At 43.7% G+C, this 15,619-nt stretch overlaps 2 protein-coding genes across 3 annotated transcripts; one reads left to right on the forward strand and one right to left on the reverse strand.

Moving 5' to 3' along the window:
• Positions 1-4,262: 4,262 nt before the first annotated feature.
• asb7 (ankyrin repeat and SOCS box containing 7) lies at positions 4,263-10,484 on the reverse strand. The gene is made up of 5 exons (XM_028956585.1): positions 10,361-10,484; positions 9,574-9,638; positions 9,214-9,466; positions 7,301-7,906; positions 4,263-6,211 (listed from the first exon to the last, which is right to left on the reverse strand). The coding sequence occupies exons 3-5, from the start codon at positions 9,422-9,424 to the stop codon at positions 6,072-6,074; spliced, it is 957 nt and encodes a 318-aa protein (XP_028812418.1). The 5' UTR covers positions 9,425-9,466; positions 9,574-9,638; positions 10,361-10,484; the 3' UTR covers positions 4,263-6,071.
• Positions 10,485-11,283: 799 nt separating this feature from the next.
• lins1 (lines homolog 1) lies at positions 11,284-14,525 on the forward strand. 2 transcript variants are annotated; one of them, XM_028956791.1, is made up of 6 exons: positions 11,284-11,586; positions 11,668-11,763; positions 12,467-12,608; positions 12,681-13,247; positions 13,341-13,518; positions 13,669-14,525. In XM_028956791.1, the coding sequence occupies exons 1-6, from the start codon at positions 11,311-11,313 to the stop codon at positions 14,393-14,395; spliced, it is 1,986 nt and encodes a 661-aa protein (XP_028812624.1). In that variant the 5' UTR covers positions 11,284-11,310; the 3' UTR covers positions 14,396-14,525. The 2 variants fall into 2 exon arrangements, with proteins under 2 accessions (XP_028812624.1, XP_028812623.1); XM_028956790.1 differs by having other exon boundaries at positions 12,467-13,247.
• Positions 14,526-15,619: the final 1,094 nt, after the last annotated feature.

Raw genomic sequence — 15,619 nt, forward strand, 5'->3', positions numbered from 1 at the left:
TCAGCTAGAACTATTTTACTTGCATGAGTGAGTGTCCTGGATAATTGCGCCTAGTGTGGTCTGTCTGGCAGCAGAGGTCCCAGGCCTCGGCTGAAACCCATCCAGCCCCGCTGCTGTCCAGCTCTGGGCCCGCTTCTCTCTCGCAGACACTGGCTGGCCTGTGCTCCGGTCCCAAGGGACCATGTTTTCCACCAACCTCAAGGCCACGGTGTACTTTTATTAGCGCCGATCAAATTATAATGTTACCGGATATCCTGTCTGCATGCGGGCATACAGAAGAATAGAACAACGGCGATGTCCCTATGTCTTACAATTAATAAAATCAGAATAGGACTGAAAAGGGCTCCCTACTGAGAAACAATGTGTTTCTTGTCAACAGGACATCACAGGCCAGTTTAACGTATAAATGGTAAGAAAGAGGAGTTCAGAATTCCCAGCGGAAACTCGCGATCTTAAGCGCATGTAAAACGCATTGTTTCACAACAGTGTACAGTATCCCCCATGAACGGACTCATTTTACTCAAAAGGAGGCCTGGGCAAGTACCAACATATACCATTACAGACCAGCCTGTTATATTTCTGTTTACTCCCGCCGGAAAAAAAAAACTGTTTTGTCCAGAGAGGTAGACCGACTGGTTTTTATGCTGGAGACAAGAGCTGAGCTTTGATTTTTATTCAGGCTACAGGGGTTTAAGGAACAGTTTCCTCCTATAACTTCTTGCGTCATCTTCGCCATGACAAATGCCATAATTTCTACAAGACTACATTTAAATACGGCTATTTTCAGAGTACAGAGCGCTGTCTCACCTGCTTTAGTTTATTCTAATGGGGACAAATGCAAGACTGTTGTCACAAAAGGATTGATAGTTGTGATGATAATGTAAACTTATTTAAATCAATTTAGTTTTTTTTGTTTTTATTAAAACCAGCCATGTTGCATGTATTTGTACCATAATGTGTGTTCATCTTTATCAGTCATGTAGATTAAATAACAGGAATAATAATATTTTTTTGTAGGAAATGAGAAGCTGGGATTAAAGAGCCCCTTGTCTGTGTTGAAACTGCAACACGTTATCTGGTAAATACATTTTACTTTACTTTACTTTATTTAGCAGACGCTTTTATCCAAAGCGACTTACAAGAGGAAGACACCAGCAATTCTCGATTTCTATAGAATATTGAGTTTACAAACGAAGAGCCCTGATAAGGCTCAGACTTGTCAGTGAAGAGCATGCTCAGAGATTGTTAGGTGCTAGACGAAGAAAAATTATAATGTATTTATACATTTTTGTATTGTTTGTGCAATGTGTACGCATGTGCGTGTGTAAGTGTTAGATTTGTCTGTAATATTTTTTGAACAAGAGGGTTTTCACCTGCTTCTTAAGGCCAATACAGGTTAAAAGTTATTTTAAAAATGCATTTGATTGAATAGGCACTGAACGTTTCATGCAAATTGGGATAAAGCTGTTGATCATTGACCTTGGCATCCATATTCAATCATATGATCTACACTTTTCTATATGTATATTTTATATGTATATTATTTTCTACAGGCTATTTAATAGTGCCTAGACAGAAATGAATGTTCAATCTGAAAATTAATTGACTGAATTGATTCCTAATCGGCTATTCCCATGGCCTCAGCTCATCTACCTTCACACGCAGCTCTTCTCAGGTCAGCCGGATGCTTCGCTCCATGCACCTGTTCTGCACTGCCATTGGGACACTGGGGCTTTACATTACACCATCCCAAGCACACAATGCCATACAGTGTCCAGGAGAGGGGCGCTGAGGCCCTGCCACCCCAGCGGGTGGGCATTCCAGCGCTGGCCTTTCGTCCCATCCTGCCTGAGCTCTCTGCATCTGGAGAGAGGTGCTGCACGAAAATGAGGAGCTGATAAAATTAGGAGCGGAACAGCTGGTGAGTTAATGGTGTGCCCAGCAATGCATGAAGAAAAAAAAGTGCGGTGTGCTTAAGACGCACAGAACTACGTCTCATACATCTGGTCCCATCACTCATGGCTGGGAGGAGAAGTTGAAAGCTTCATTCGGTTATTCATGTTGATGTGGTCCAGCATCATTCCTGGTATGTTGGATCATTACATAATAGCGAAACATCACCACAAGCCGCAACTTCAATGCTCTTCATCCTAGATTCTCCACTCTCCTCATTCTTCCAGAAGACATTTCTCATTTGGTGTTTTGATCGAGGTGGAGATGCTGAGATGATGTCACCCCAAAACCGTCCATAGGTGGAGATCACATGGCTATATTCATACTCATCAACCCAGTCAGTGACACTTGAGTCTTGTGGATGGGGCATCATCCCGGTAGAAAGAACAGTCACCGTGACAGAAACGTTCCATTGCAAGATAAAGGTGATCACTTCAATTTGGATTTGAATTGACCTTTGCCTCTGGGCAGGGATTTGATCCCAATCCATAAGACTGCATAACCACAATCAGTCACTCCTATTGTTTCTACACTCACTCATTCTGTTTTATTCTATAAAAAACGACGCTGCACATGGGACAACTCTCCCAGTTATTTCATGACTAATTAAAATCCTTGTTACAAATATTGCATTTTTGTTTCCACCTAAAATGTTATATGACCATTTTTTCAGAAGTACTTTCAGGCCAAGATGTTATTCAGCTCCCATACAGACCTCATACGGGGACCACATGGGTACTTTTGTGGAGTATTAGATCACATCCAAAGTCATAATCAAGTTATTTTAATAGACAAAACAAAAATCCAGTTGTGATGAGAACAGGGAAGTGCAATTTATTCAGGCCACTAGAAAGGGTACGTGGGTCAGAAAACAATTCTGCCCACAATATGTTTCTCATGCAAGATGGGATCAAATCCTATACTTTCACCAGGAAAATGGGTGGCTTGTGGGTGATGAGGCACCCAAAAAAACATTGTTTTATCTTCCCCTAGTGAACCTTTTGAGAACCAAGCGTACTGCAGTGACTAAAATGAATGGCTCAGCTTAGGCTGGTGACCTTTAAGGTGCTGATATCTGCCCCCATTTCTCAGTTTTCACCCACACAGAACGATCCATGACACGGGATTCCACGGACTCCATCCGGGAGATCTTCCACAGTAAAATAATTCGCCGCTTGTTATCGGCGGGCGCTTTTCCACTTCCGAGGAGAGCCGGTGACAATGGCGGGGAGTTACCCCACCTGAAAGCAGAGGCTGCCGCGTTGTATTTTTAGAAACAAGGACACAAGGTTTCCAGCAGCCTGTGCAGGCCCGGTAACAGTAGGCACATTGTTCTCTGGCTAGCAGAACTGCGAGGGTACATGTCGACAGAGAGGAAGCATTGTTTTATCATGTAATGTTACCTGTGATTCAATCGGTGATAGCAGCCCATGTTTTGTAAAGTAATACACAAAATATATCGCTGATGCTCTCGGGTCACCGATACACAACTCTGGCAGCATCCCTCTGTGTGTGGACAGGGAAACAAGTCAAGATCTCCACATTCCAGGACACAGGATAGAATGACTTAAAAAAAAAAAAAAGCAGAAAGAAAACATAAGGAACATCCATCCTAAAGTAATTGATCTCAAGAAATGCTGATAAAATGTCATCTCAGGTACACTTTGGCACATGGGTAGGAATCTCTTTTCTCTTCTTCAGCGTAATTCCGGTTGTAAAAGTAGAGCTGTTATTAGGGCTGGGCACCGTGCAGTGGGTGGTGTAGCGCAGGAACTGAAGAGCCTGGCTCCGATTCAGCCGCACAGGGGAACAGCGCCTGAGCCGACCGTCATCATGAGCACTGTCGGAGCTTTATTGCACGACAATAGGAAGAGAGAGACACACACACTGAGCTCATTCAGAAGGGCCTTCAAAAAACATTCCATTCTTAAAAATGACAGGAAAAAATACAGTACATAGTGTAACAGTGGAAATCGGTAAATTAACCCCAACTGGTTCAATGTCACATATATTTAAGAGAACTTAATGATGTAGTTCTTGTTGAAGCAAGTCATCCACCTACAAGGATATATGGACTCAACCGGCTGCAAACTGCACGTAAGGTACAACAGGATATTTAAAATAAGCCGACTTTCTGTTGGTCGCTTGGTGTGAAACCGGTCTTTGGTCTATATCTAGTAGCATCACTGATGGACCGATTCAGGTAAAAGTTGTACTTGATATGTGCGTGATATTGAATTCTTATAATAAAGGTAAAAATGTTTTGTGTTATCCATGAAAAATATATATAAATGCCCCAGGCAAGGATCTTATGGCATTTGTTTATTCACACATTTTACATTTACAGCTCAGCAGACAGAATATTATGTACATTCAGTAGTAGATGGCGTGGAAGACTTAGGATTCATTCAGCCACTTTTCCCCAACTTGGCTCCTGGATTCCCTGACAACAATTAAGCCATCTGAATACTCTCCAAATCTACAGGGACATACAATACAACATGGCAACCACACAGAAGGCCTGTCTTATTCAAGCAAACACACGCACACAGTCACATACGACATCATACAAAAAGCGGCAGTATTAAAAAAGATGAACCGGGCAGCTATGGAACTGTAAAAAATCAAATAAATTAAATGTGAATGAAAGACACCACTTGCGACATTCTGTAAATGTGTTGAGCCAGTCAACGCCGTGCTTCTTTTTCCTGTAGACCTACGCTTCCCGGAACCATGGTAAAGGCAGCTGGTGATTAAAAGTATGAGAGGGAATAACCAAAGCCAGCAGTCGCTTAGACATTCAGAAAGAAAGACAAAACATTCGGCAAACGATTCACTTTAGAGCTGCTGTGAGCATCAGTTTCCAAAGCTGACAGAATGATCAATTTTTAGTCGCATCAATCTGATAACCCTTTAATACTCAAATTCCAACTTTGACGGCCTATTTTTTCCCCTCTTAAAAATGTGCTTGCAGGACATTAGCCATTAGGTAATTTTATTAAAAAAAAACAAAAAAAAAAAACAATGCAAAGCTGTATGTGAATTTAGAAGAAATATCTTGAGAACATTACATTTTATTCCTTCACAGTACAATTTTAACATAAGCAAGATTGGTTTTTTTTTTTGTTGTGTTTGTTTTTTTTAAATACAGAAATCGCAACCATACATGATGTTATGAAGATTATCTCGACCTTTTAGAATAAAGATTTTTTTCCCCACTCCTGCTCCCAGGGAATAGAATTTAATTCTAATTCTTTAACACCCTTCTCAATCCTTGGATTTGTTGCTAACACATTAAAGACTTCAAAATTCACACAAGAAGGGGGGATAAAAAAGCCATATGAGCCATATCTGCGAGAAAGCAAAAGCACAAATCCAAAACACTCTGATAATACAAGATCTTCAGGTTTTAAATAATTCTAGAAAAATATTTGCTGTACATATATCACAATTATTTACACGTTCTTGGTTAACAATTTTTCACAAAATGTCGCAACACAAACAGTGAAGATGTCTGGAAAGCTTTCCGACCAAGTGGCCAGGTTCTCCACTTTTTAGCAAGAAACCAAGTGACTGTTTGTCTGGTGCGTGATAGATGGATCGACCTGACATGGAGGTGTTCCTCTGAAGTCACCAGGGCTGAATAAGAAGTGAAGGTAATACTCCGTCTGAAATGCGATCACTTCAGAGTTACATCGGGGGGCTCGTTCACACGGCTGAGCAGCCGGCAGCAGGGACCCCCGTTAACACTGGAGATTAAGCTCATTCTTTTTTCACATTTTACTATTTATTCCCCCGCCCTGTCTGAAAGCATCTTTAAACCAACAACTGAAAACCTGCGCTTTATTTTAACTGGAAAATGGTGTAAATTAATTTATTTAAAAATAAGGCCGAAGATTATAAATGTGGTAAATAACAATAGTAATAATAATATATTCATGAATTATTCACACCTGTCCTTCAGCTTTACCTTGGTTCTTTAACATCGAAAGAACAGAAATATGCAGCTCTCATTCAGTATAAAAAAGGCTGTGCATCTGTCCTCAGCATTCACACGTAGAAAGGAGAAGAGTTTTGCATAGTCCCTCGCCGAGTTCACATGAGCGCAGCGGCCGCCATCAGACACTGTCAAACTTGTGTTTTAAGTAGTCCTTCATCACCTTAGCTATGGGTAGGTCCTCCAGGAACTTAAGGCTTTGAAGGCCTATGCATTGCCGAATTTTAATTCTGCACAAATCCTGCAGCGTCCGGGGTTGTCCTGTAAGATAAAAAGTTTACGTTGAGCGATTGCACATTAAAGTTCTGGGAAATATGAAGCATTATAAAACACACGATTACATCAGGATCTGATAGCCCCAAATGGTCCAAAATTTCCCTTATTAAACCAAACTGCACACTGCTGATTAAGAGAAACAGACGCTACGGCTGCCCCCTCCTCAGCCTTCAAGGCCACTCCACTCCCTCTATCTGCTATGTTTAAAAAGAAAGGATTTTTAATCTGTTCGAGGACCCCATTTGAAGTTTATCAATTTAATAAGGCCATCTACATACGGCAGGATGTAACCGCAAACGAACCCATCTGGGGAAAAAAAGCCACAACAAAGACGCGGCCGAGGCCATCTGTGTGTCCTGTCTAACGTCACCCCGAAATGCTTCATTACATCTAAGCAGAGAGCCGTGCCAACATGAATGGCCACGGATGTCCCATTGTGAGGCGTGCGCGTCAATCATGTCAAGACAAACGCACCACCCGCCGAGGTATTTCATATGATCAATAATTGGGCAGAAAGGTGATCTCACTGATCGTCTGAGGGACTGAATAGCGGTTGACTTCACAGTCTTTCTCAGACCAGCCTCTTTGATATTTTGATATCAAAGTTGGGTGAGAGCAGTGGAATGTGCCGTCGGTATTGTACTTACTAAATCATTACCGCTTCAGGTAACACCGGCTCTTTTTTCACACGCCTGAGCACTGAGTGAATGGACACTGATCATTATGACATTTCTCTCCAGTTTCTCCTCAGCTTACAGCTCAGGTGAGCGCCGCGACCCTAAATCTCTCCTCTCGCATGTGCTATGTCTCAGGCTGTGACGGTGGCACCCAAAGACATACGAACGCGTTCCTCTTTCTGAGACGTCGACTATGGATCTGTCGGAAAATTAAGGAACCGGGATGCAAAATGGCATGGTTACATTTGTAGTGTTCAATCGGTAAATAAACAACAGCAATTTTTGGTTCAGCAACGGCCTGATTAAAACGTAATTACCGACCATTTGAATATTATATATTGTACTATATAGAATAGTTGGGTGCAGAAGCAACATTAAGAAGCTGGGCGACACCTACTGGTGACTTCCTGTAGGAAGTTCAGGCAGGGACGGCTGATCTCAGACATGCTGACGGAGACGGCTACGGGCGTCTGGCCCTCATAGTTGCGCGTGTTGGTGTCTGCCCCGTAGGTGTAAAGCATCTGTGCGCAAAGGACGTCATCCCGCAGCGCAGAGAGGTGCAAGGGTGTCTGTCCGTCCTCCAGCCGGCCCAGGTTGGTGTCGGCACCCCTCTGGAGGAACATGCGGCAGTAAGAGTGGTTGCCCTTGATGACGGCGTAGCGCAGCAGGAAGCCGTTCTGGATGTCGATGTTGGCGTTGTGGTCCAGCAGGATCTTGACGCAGCTGGAGCGCTCGCGAATGATGGCTAGTTGCAGCGGTGTGGTGCCCTTGTCACTAAGTGGGTCAACCTCCGCCTTAAACTCCAGCAGCAGGCGCACAAATGAGTCCCGGCCATAGTGAGCTGCCACATGTAGCGGAGTCCAACCGTCATTGCTTTTTGTATTGATTATGTCGCTCCGGTACTCTGACTCCAGCATCAGGCGTGCTATCCGCGCCCGCCCGTGCATGGCAGCATAATGCAGGGCGGTGAAGCCGCCTATGAAGTCTTTCACTGTGGGGTCAGCTGAAAAGAGCCAAAGAAGAAGCTGTGATAACTGACAGCCATAACAGAGCTCAAAGGCCATGATGGGTGTATTGGTAATGCATTTGAACAAGCAGGATCATGGGAACAGCAGAGGGTGAAGGAAAGGCCATAGGTTAAATGCTGACACTTCAGTTACCCAAGAAAGACCCTCATTACTACTCTCACCTAATGAGAAAACACAATTAGCTCAACCATTGTTATTTGTTTTTAAAATTTAAATGGCAATACATACCAAAAAAGAAAATACTTTTGTTGTTAGTTTATGGAAATTGAACTTAATACTTTAAATCAAATGTCTTTTTGCATGACACATTTCAGATGGCTCAAGTACTATATTACTTAAATGAACAGTACTGTTACATAGATTACTTTTTAACATAGTGTGGGGTGGTTTGTGATTCCCGTTGAGACTTACAGCGCCATCTGGCTCAAGAAATGCATCCCTACACCTAACAAAGAGGAATACAAAATAATGAAAAAAAGGCTACCAAATACATTTTGGACAATCCTACAGGGCGGTTAAGGGAGCGGCCCCGTAATCAGAAGGTTGCCGTTTCCAATCCCGATCCGCCAAGGTGCCACTGAGCAAAGCACCGTCCCCACACACTGTTCCCCAGGCGCCTGTCATGGCTGCCCACTGCTCACTCAGAGCTCAGGGTGATGGGTTAAATGCAGAGGACACATTTCACTGTGTGCACCGTGTGCTGTGCATCACAATGACAATGACTTAACTTTTTCTTTTTTTTCTTTTTACAGCGCAAACCATGTTATACTTTATAAATGCAGATTTCCCAAGTAAATAAGAACCGGAGGTTTTCCAAATTCCAAATGTATGAAACATAATTGCAATCTTCTACACTAGAGGAAGTGAAGTATCTGTCATGTTTTTTCAGTTCACTTCATAATGTAAAAAAAAAAAAAAAAAAAAAACATTCCTGATATTGATCATTTATGGTCATAGGTCAGCCAGATATCAAGTTCCATCTAAACAAATGTGTTTAATGAGATATCATATTATTGTGTGAGTTTAAAGGAGATGGTTTTCATGGACAGACAAAATGTGTGAAATCTGTCCTTACATTTTTTTAAAAGCTGGATTCAAACAAGCAGAATAAAGCTTAATTTCACTTTTTTTTTTTCACAGTTTCACATTTTACTAATTTGTCATTCAATCAAAATTCTTCTTAAGTTATACATAATAGACGTATAAAAAAGGACAAATAATGAGCCAAAATAAATTCAGGTCACACCTAAAAGGTTTACATACACCAATATACACGACTAACCTCCGTGTTCCAGGAAGACACGGACACATCGCTCCTTCCCCTTCGCTGCAGAAAAGTGCAGCAGGGTCCAGCCGTTGGCGTCTCGTATTTTGGGCGAGTAACCCTGCTCCAACATCTTACGCACAGTGTAGACATCCCCGGCTGCCACTGCAGCCTGAATCTGCAGCTCCTCTTGTAGTTCAGGGTTCCTTCTACAGTGATGGTTCAGCATCCTGTTACATCTCGTAAGGTAATGGTTACTTACGCCTGCCCTCTACGGAGAAGCGCACACACACAAAATAAACCCACCTTTGGGTGTCAATTAAGCCAAAGCACTTCAATGAAACATCACACAGCAAACAGAACCAGGAAGACGTCTACCTTCAGTCAGTGTCTTTGGTGCTTGACATGAGTCCCGGGATTTTCATCCATATTTAGCAACGCACCTGTATTGAGAGAGAAAGCGTAAGACGGGGCTTATCGCGAAGCGTCTGAATACGAGGGCAAAATCGTGCACGCAAACTTCATTTAATCTGACTGCAGAAACCGCGCAGCCTGGTCATGTCAACGCAGACAATACTGGGCGGCCAGTCCACAGCTGAAGCAGCTATAGCGCATCTTTGTTCGCCAGCTACAAACCACACGCAGGGATTTATTTAATCGACTGGGGGTAATTAAGGTCAGCAATTCACTCGCTGTGCCGAGCCGGTAGGTGGGGAGAGCAAGGGAGGCATCCGGCAAAGCTACCGCCGGCTAACCGGGGCCACCAGCGAACAATAAACTGCTAGCCGGCGATGCTAAGTGCTCCCTTCTGTCAGAAGCCCCCCACACTGTGCGCGTCCGAGAGCAGCCGAACGCCTCGCCGCGACACGAAACCGCGGGCGAACGTGTCGCGGCTCACGGCGGGCTTGCGCCAGGATCGCCCCGAGACGACCAGGCACGGACTTCCAACTGCGCTAATGGTCTCTTTTTGACAATTGCAGTTAGCTAGCAAACACTAGCGGTGTACCTGTCAACCGAGGACCGTGGGAGGGCGATGTCGCTAGTCCTAAGACACAGCGCCACGGTTCTGGCGGTCCGAACCTACTAGTTAAAGCACGCCCGACGTGACGGCCAGCGACGCGAAACGGCAGCGAGAGCGGACGCGCGGCAGCGGCGATTTCCATACTTATTCAGCGGTGTGGAGGTAGCCGGCTAGGCTAGCCGTCCTCTCAGCAGCCCGGACTCGGGACGGCGACGCTCCGCTCGACCAATCAGAGGGCGCGAATCGGGACCCCGCGGGCGAGCGTCACTGCGCATGTCTTAAATAAAAAAAAAAATATATATATATATATAAAAAGACAAACGCGCAAGGGCTTCCTGCGCCGAGTACTACGCGACTATGAGCAAAGAAGCCTATTTTACTCATGCACTCTCTAAAAACGTCTGTAAAGTGTTCCAATGAACGCCACGGGATATTCTTCCTTCCCATGGTCTCCTTTAACTTCCGTTGTAGGTGTCATTATGCACTAATCACAAGCAAATACTGAATACTATAATTCAAATCCAATTTTTATTTGTTACGTACACAGTCATACACGGTATGATATGCAGTGAAATGCTTTTGCGACTGCTATAGACCTCGATACTGCAAATATTGCAAGTATTCAAGCGGAACCAATATGCAAATATTGCAAACATAACCAAATATTGATATGTTTTTAGACATAATACGTGTAACAGATAGATTGAAAGTGTGCAAATGTGTAAAATAAAGTGAAAGTAAAGTGAAAATGTATGCAAAATTCTGGGGGGGATTGAGTCCAGAAGTGATTGAAAGTGCTTGAGTTCTGTCCTAGTGGGTAATATCTCAACCTCTAATCCTGCATATTTAGGTTTTTACAGCAAAGCAATTATACATTTAATAAATTGGGTCAGGTAAATAGATGTATTTATATGTCGTACAAGATCTGTTTCGTCGGGATTTACGAGTCTTTTCTCTTTTCGCAGCCAACTCATCCAGTGCATTTAGCGCGCTGGCCATTCCACACCGGCAGGCGGCGCCGTTTCATGCGCTGCGACGGGCCCGAATAAACATCCGGGAACCTTTGAATTCCGGATCCCGTGCTATGAGACTCCATGGACGAGGCGTTTTCGGTGCTGAGCGACGCGTACGGACGCGTCCGCGCCGGCGGGACGCCGCTGAACCGAGCCGTCGGCGACCTGTCCTCTGTCGTCTCGTCCTGCGTGGCGGACCCAGCAGGAGGGGGGTTGAAAGCGACGTGTCTGTCTCTCTCGCTCGTCGAGAAAATCGCCACGGGTCTCTCGAAGGGGAGCCTAAGTGAGGAGGCCACCGCATATTTCCAGGAGCTCGTCGCGGTTCTGAAGGAGCGGCATGCTCTGGCGGAGAGACTTGTACGTTTGGACCCTCGTGGAGCTTGTGAACGTTCCTGCGGTGTTCTGTAACGCGCTTTGTTTCGTTAACTCTTATTCCAGTTATCGGTCTTTGGCAGCCAAGACAGGATACTGTCCCATTTAGCTGCTAAATGTGTGTCATCCCTGGTCACATGTGATCTCCAGACTTCCAAAAAAGTGAGTGTAACTGCCATGTTCAGCACAGGCCAAAAGCTTGGACACACCTTCCCCTTCAATGTGTTTTCTTTATTTTCATGACCATTTACGTTGGTAGATTCTCACTGAAGGCATCAAAACTATGAATGAACACATGTGGAGTTATGTACTTAACAAAAAAAGGTGAAAAAACTGAAAACATGTTTTATATTCGAGATTCTTCCAAAAGGCTACCTTTTACTCTTGGCATTTTCTCAGGTTGTCACCTGAAATGGTTGTCCAACAGTCTTGAAGGAGTTCCCAGAGGTGTTTAGCACTTGTTGGCCCCTTTGACTTCACTCTGTGGTCCAGTTCACCCCAAACCATCTCGATCTGGTTCAGGTCCGGTGACTGTGGAGGCCAGGTCTCCACTTTTTGCTTGTGTTCCTGGGTCAGCAGGGCATAACTCCACATGTGTTCATTCATAGTTTTGATGCCTTCAGTGAGAATCTACCAACGTAAATGGTCATGAAAATAAAGAAAACACATTGAATGAGAAGGTGTGTCTTTAAATGTATGTGCAAAGCATGACTGAATCTGAAACACTGCAAGGTTATTAAGCAAGAACCAATCCCACCCTCAGATGCAAAATGCAACGGTTTTATACCGTGAATCGTTTTATTACCTGTAATGTGAGTCAGGAAGATCTGGAGTGGTGACCTGTTGCTTCTTTATCTGTCTCCAGAATGACTGCTGTTCCATCTGGGAAGGAGTGTGTCATGCAGCGTCCCAGCAGCCCTATCCTTGCAACGGCCTTGACGCTTGTCTCTGGTCCTTTACATCTGTAATTAAGGATGTGCTGAAGAGAAATGTTGAACACAGACCCGGTAATGACTCTGCTGCAGTTATTACTCAAAGTATTACAGTTTTATTAACTCACAGTGACCTTTTGTTTTCAGAGGATTTCAAGAAACTTTTGACCATCCTGGACCCTCATCTCATGGGTTTGCATATGAAACTCCTCTCAGAAGAAGACTTCTGTACTGCAGATGACTGGGGAACAACACTAATGATGTTCATGGACCTTCTGGAAGCACTGACTGCAGCTAGAATCAGGCTGAAAACTTGTTTCCCGAGCCAGAGACTGCTGTTCTTACAGACGCCGCTGCTTCTAAAGTTGCTGGAGTGCAACACGGATTATTTTGTGCAGAAGAAAGTTGTCCTGCTCCTGAAGAGAAGCCTTCTCTATAAGCCTGGGGAAGACTGGCAATTGGGAGAAGGCTCTCCTATTCTTCAGCAAGACGAGTGGTTGGGCAGGGACACATGGGCCTTGGCGGGCTCTGTTTTGCAGATAGTGAACTATGGTTGGCTGAAGCGAATGTTTGTGAACCCCAGGACCAGTTTCTTTGGTGGAAATTTTGAAACGTGTCCTGATGGAAGAAGGTCAGACCATGTGATGCTGAGGGCGATCAGCCTAGTTCTCCTGAAATCGCTGGAGTACGGGGTCCAGGCTGTACCTTCAGTAGGTAGGGTCACAAGGCCTATCATCATCATCTCATCTCTTTACATAGATTTTTTTTGAAATATGATGTAATATGATTATGTTCTTTAATTTTTAGGAGGAAGTCAGACCGTTGATATGCTGACCTTTATCCATGAATTGCTTGTGTTCCTGGGTCAGCAGGGCATTAAGCTGAAGCACTCTTGTTCTTGGGTTTCACTGGTTTTCTCAGACCAGGATGATGACATGATTGAAGCTGCCAAGGCTTTAATTGTTTTATATTCACACCAGAGCAGGTAATTGTTTATGCAATTCGATAATTATTATTAACCATTAAATTCAGCACATTTTTATGATACACATGGATAGCAGGACTTTTATTATTAACCATGTGGTGCTTGGTTGCTCAATGAATTGCTGACGGGAGACCTGTTCCCTTCCCACAGCTTAGGATTTGGCACGGATGCCACCTCGTGTGACCTTGGCTTGAACCCTCACTGCCACTTCATATTCCTCCTCAGAAGTGTGGTCTTTGACCACTCTGTCCTGCTCGACTTCCTGATCTCGTCGGAAACCTGCTTTCTGGAGTACTTTGTCCGATATTTAAAGCACCTGCGGGACGACTGGGGGGGCTTTTGTTGCGCGTGTCTTCATTTTGACAACTCGGACAGTGAAAGGCAGCTGAAAAGCCGAGACACACAAATAAAGACTTTGATTGATCCCTGCAATGACATCTCCACATTGAATGAATCAGAAGGGCCCAATGCGGCTGCCAGTCAGAGTGATGCTGCCTGTTGTCTCCCCACACAGCCGGTGGCTCATCTGCCTCCTCGTCTGCAACTGGTGGATTATGGGAGCTCTGAGGACTCTGGAGAAGAGGAGATGGATGCGTGCGAAGGTTCCTGTGCTGTCCGGAGGCCTGAAACTATAGCGCAAGAGTGCAACGTAGCGTACAAACAGGTCTTTGCTCGTGGTGGCGGCCCTCTGACGGCTGAGGCCTGCTCTATGTATGAGAAAATAGTGAGCTGCCTTAAAGAACTCAGAAAAGTCCTTTCACGCCTGCAGAAAAGGAATTTATTTCCCTACAATCCTGCATCACTTTTAAAGCTTTTGGCCTTAATTGAAGAAAAGTATATTGGGTTGATGCCTTTAACCAAATTTACACCAGTGTAAACTGGTAAGCATGTGACTTTTAAATCAACAGATGAGACCGTGTGTAATAAATAATAATTCTGCATGAAACTTGTCAATTTGTAGCAGCAAACTGCTAAAATGTAATAAATGAATGATGCATTTTTTTATACATGTGAAATCCAGAAAATATATACTGTACACTCAGAATACTCACAGCAATGACAATGATGTTAAAATATACATCTGTTAATACAATGACAGCATCCAGCAACCACGGTTGAGTATGGTTCAACACTTGAATCACATCTGGTCAAAAACTGGATCTTTGATGAATGGGGTAATGGGTGACTGATAAACTAACTGGTTTATAAAATGTGACTTATTGAGCTGTAAATTACAATACTGGTATCGTAATCAGAAGGCTGCCGGTTCGAATCTTGGTCTGCCAAGGTGCCACTGAGCAAAGCACTGTCCCAACACACTGCATTCGAATCCCGGTTAGAATCCACTGCTCCCCAGGTGCCTTTCATGGCTGCCTTTCTCAACAAGGGTGATGGTTTAAAAGCAGACAAGCGATTAATAAAGTATAAAAAAAAATGAGGCACATTCTTAATCACGTTGAGTTGTCCTTTAAACCAATAACTGTCATCAGTATATTGAGAATGTTGGCTATTGAGAATTTATACAATATCCAGCAATTAGGAATGAAATTGGTTTTATTTATTTATTTGCAATTGGGAAACCAGATGACATCTAAATATTTAAATAATAAACAAACAAATATTTATTTATTTGCATCGGAAAAACATGACAAAATAATTTCTGTTAAATCCCTGCCTCTCTCTAGTGGTGCTTCCTCATGTAACACTGTTGAGAAGCCTGTTTAACTGAGAGTTAGTTTAGTCTAAGTCAACATGGTTCTAGTAATGGTCTCTACTTTAATATTTACACTTATGGCATTTATCAGAGTTACAGGGAGAGTTCCCTTAGAGCAACTCAGGGTTAAGTGTCTTGTTCAGGGACACAATGGTAATGAGCAATATTAATTGTCAGTGAAAACAGAGCCCCTATTCTTTTGGATGTGTTGGATTTACTTTTAACTTTGTATTTATTTAAAAAGTTCCGTGTATTCACAGACGGGATCAACAGTTATCCATACATACGATTGTCAAAGGTGGTAGTGGGTAAGACACTCGCCTGTGAACCAGGAGACCCAGGTTCAAATTCCACTTACTACCATTGTGTCCCTGAGCAAGACACTTA

This window comes from Denticeps clupeoides, chromosome 16, assembly GCF_900700375.1.
Source record: "Denticeps clupeoides chromosome 16, fDenClu1.1, whole genome shotgun sequence".
Lineage (NCBI taxonomy): Eukaryota > Metazoa > Chordata > Actinopteri > Clupeiformes > Denticipitidae > Denticeps > Denticeps clupeoides.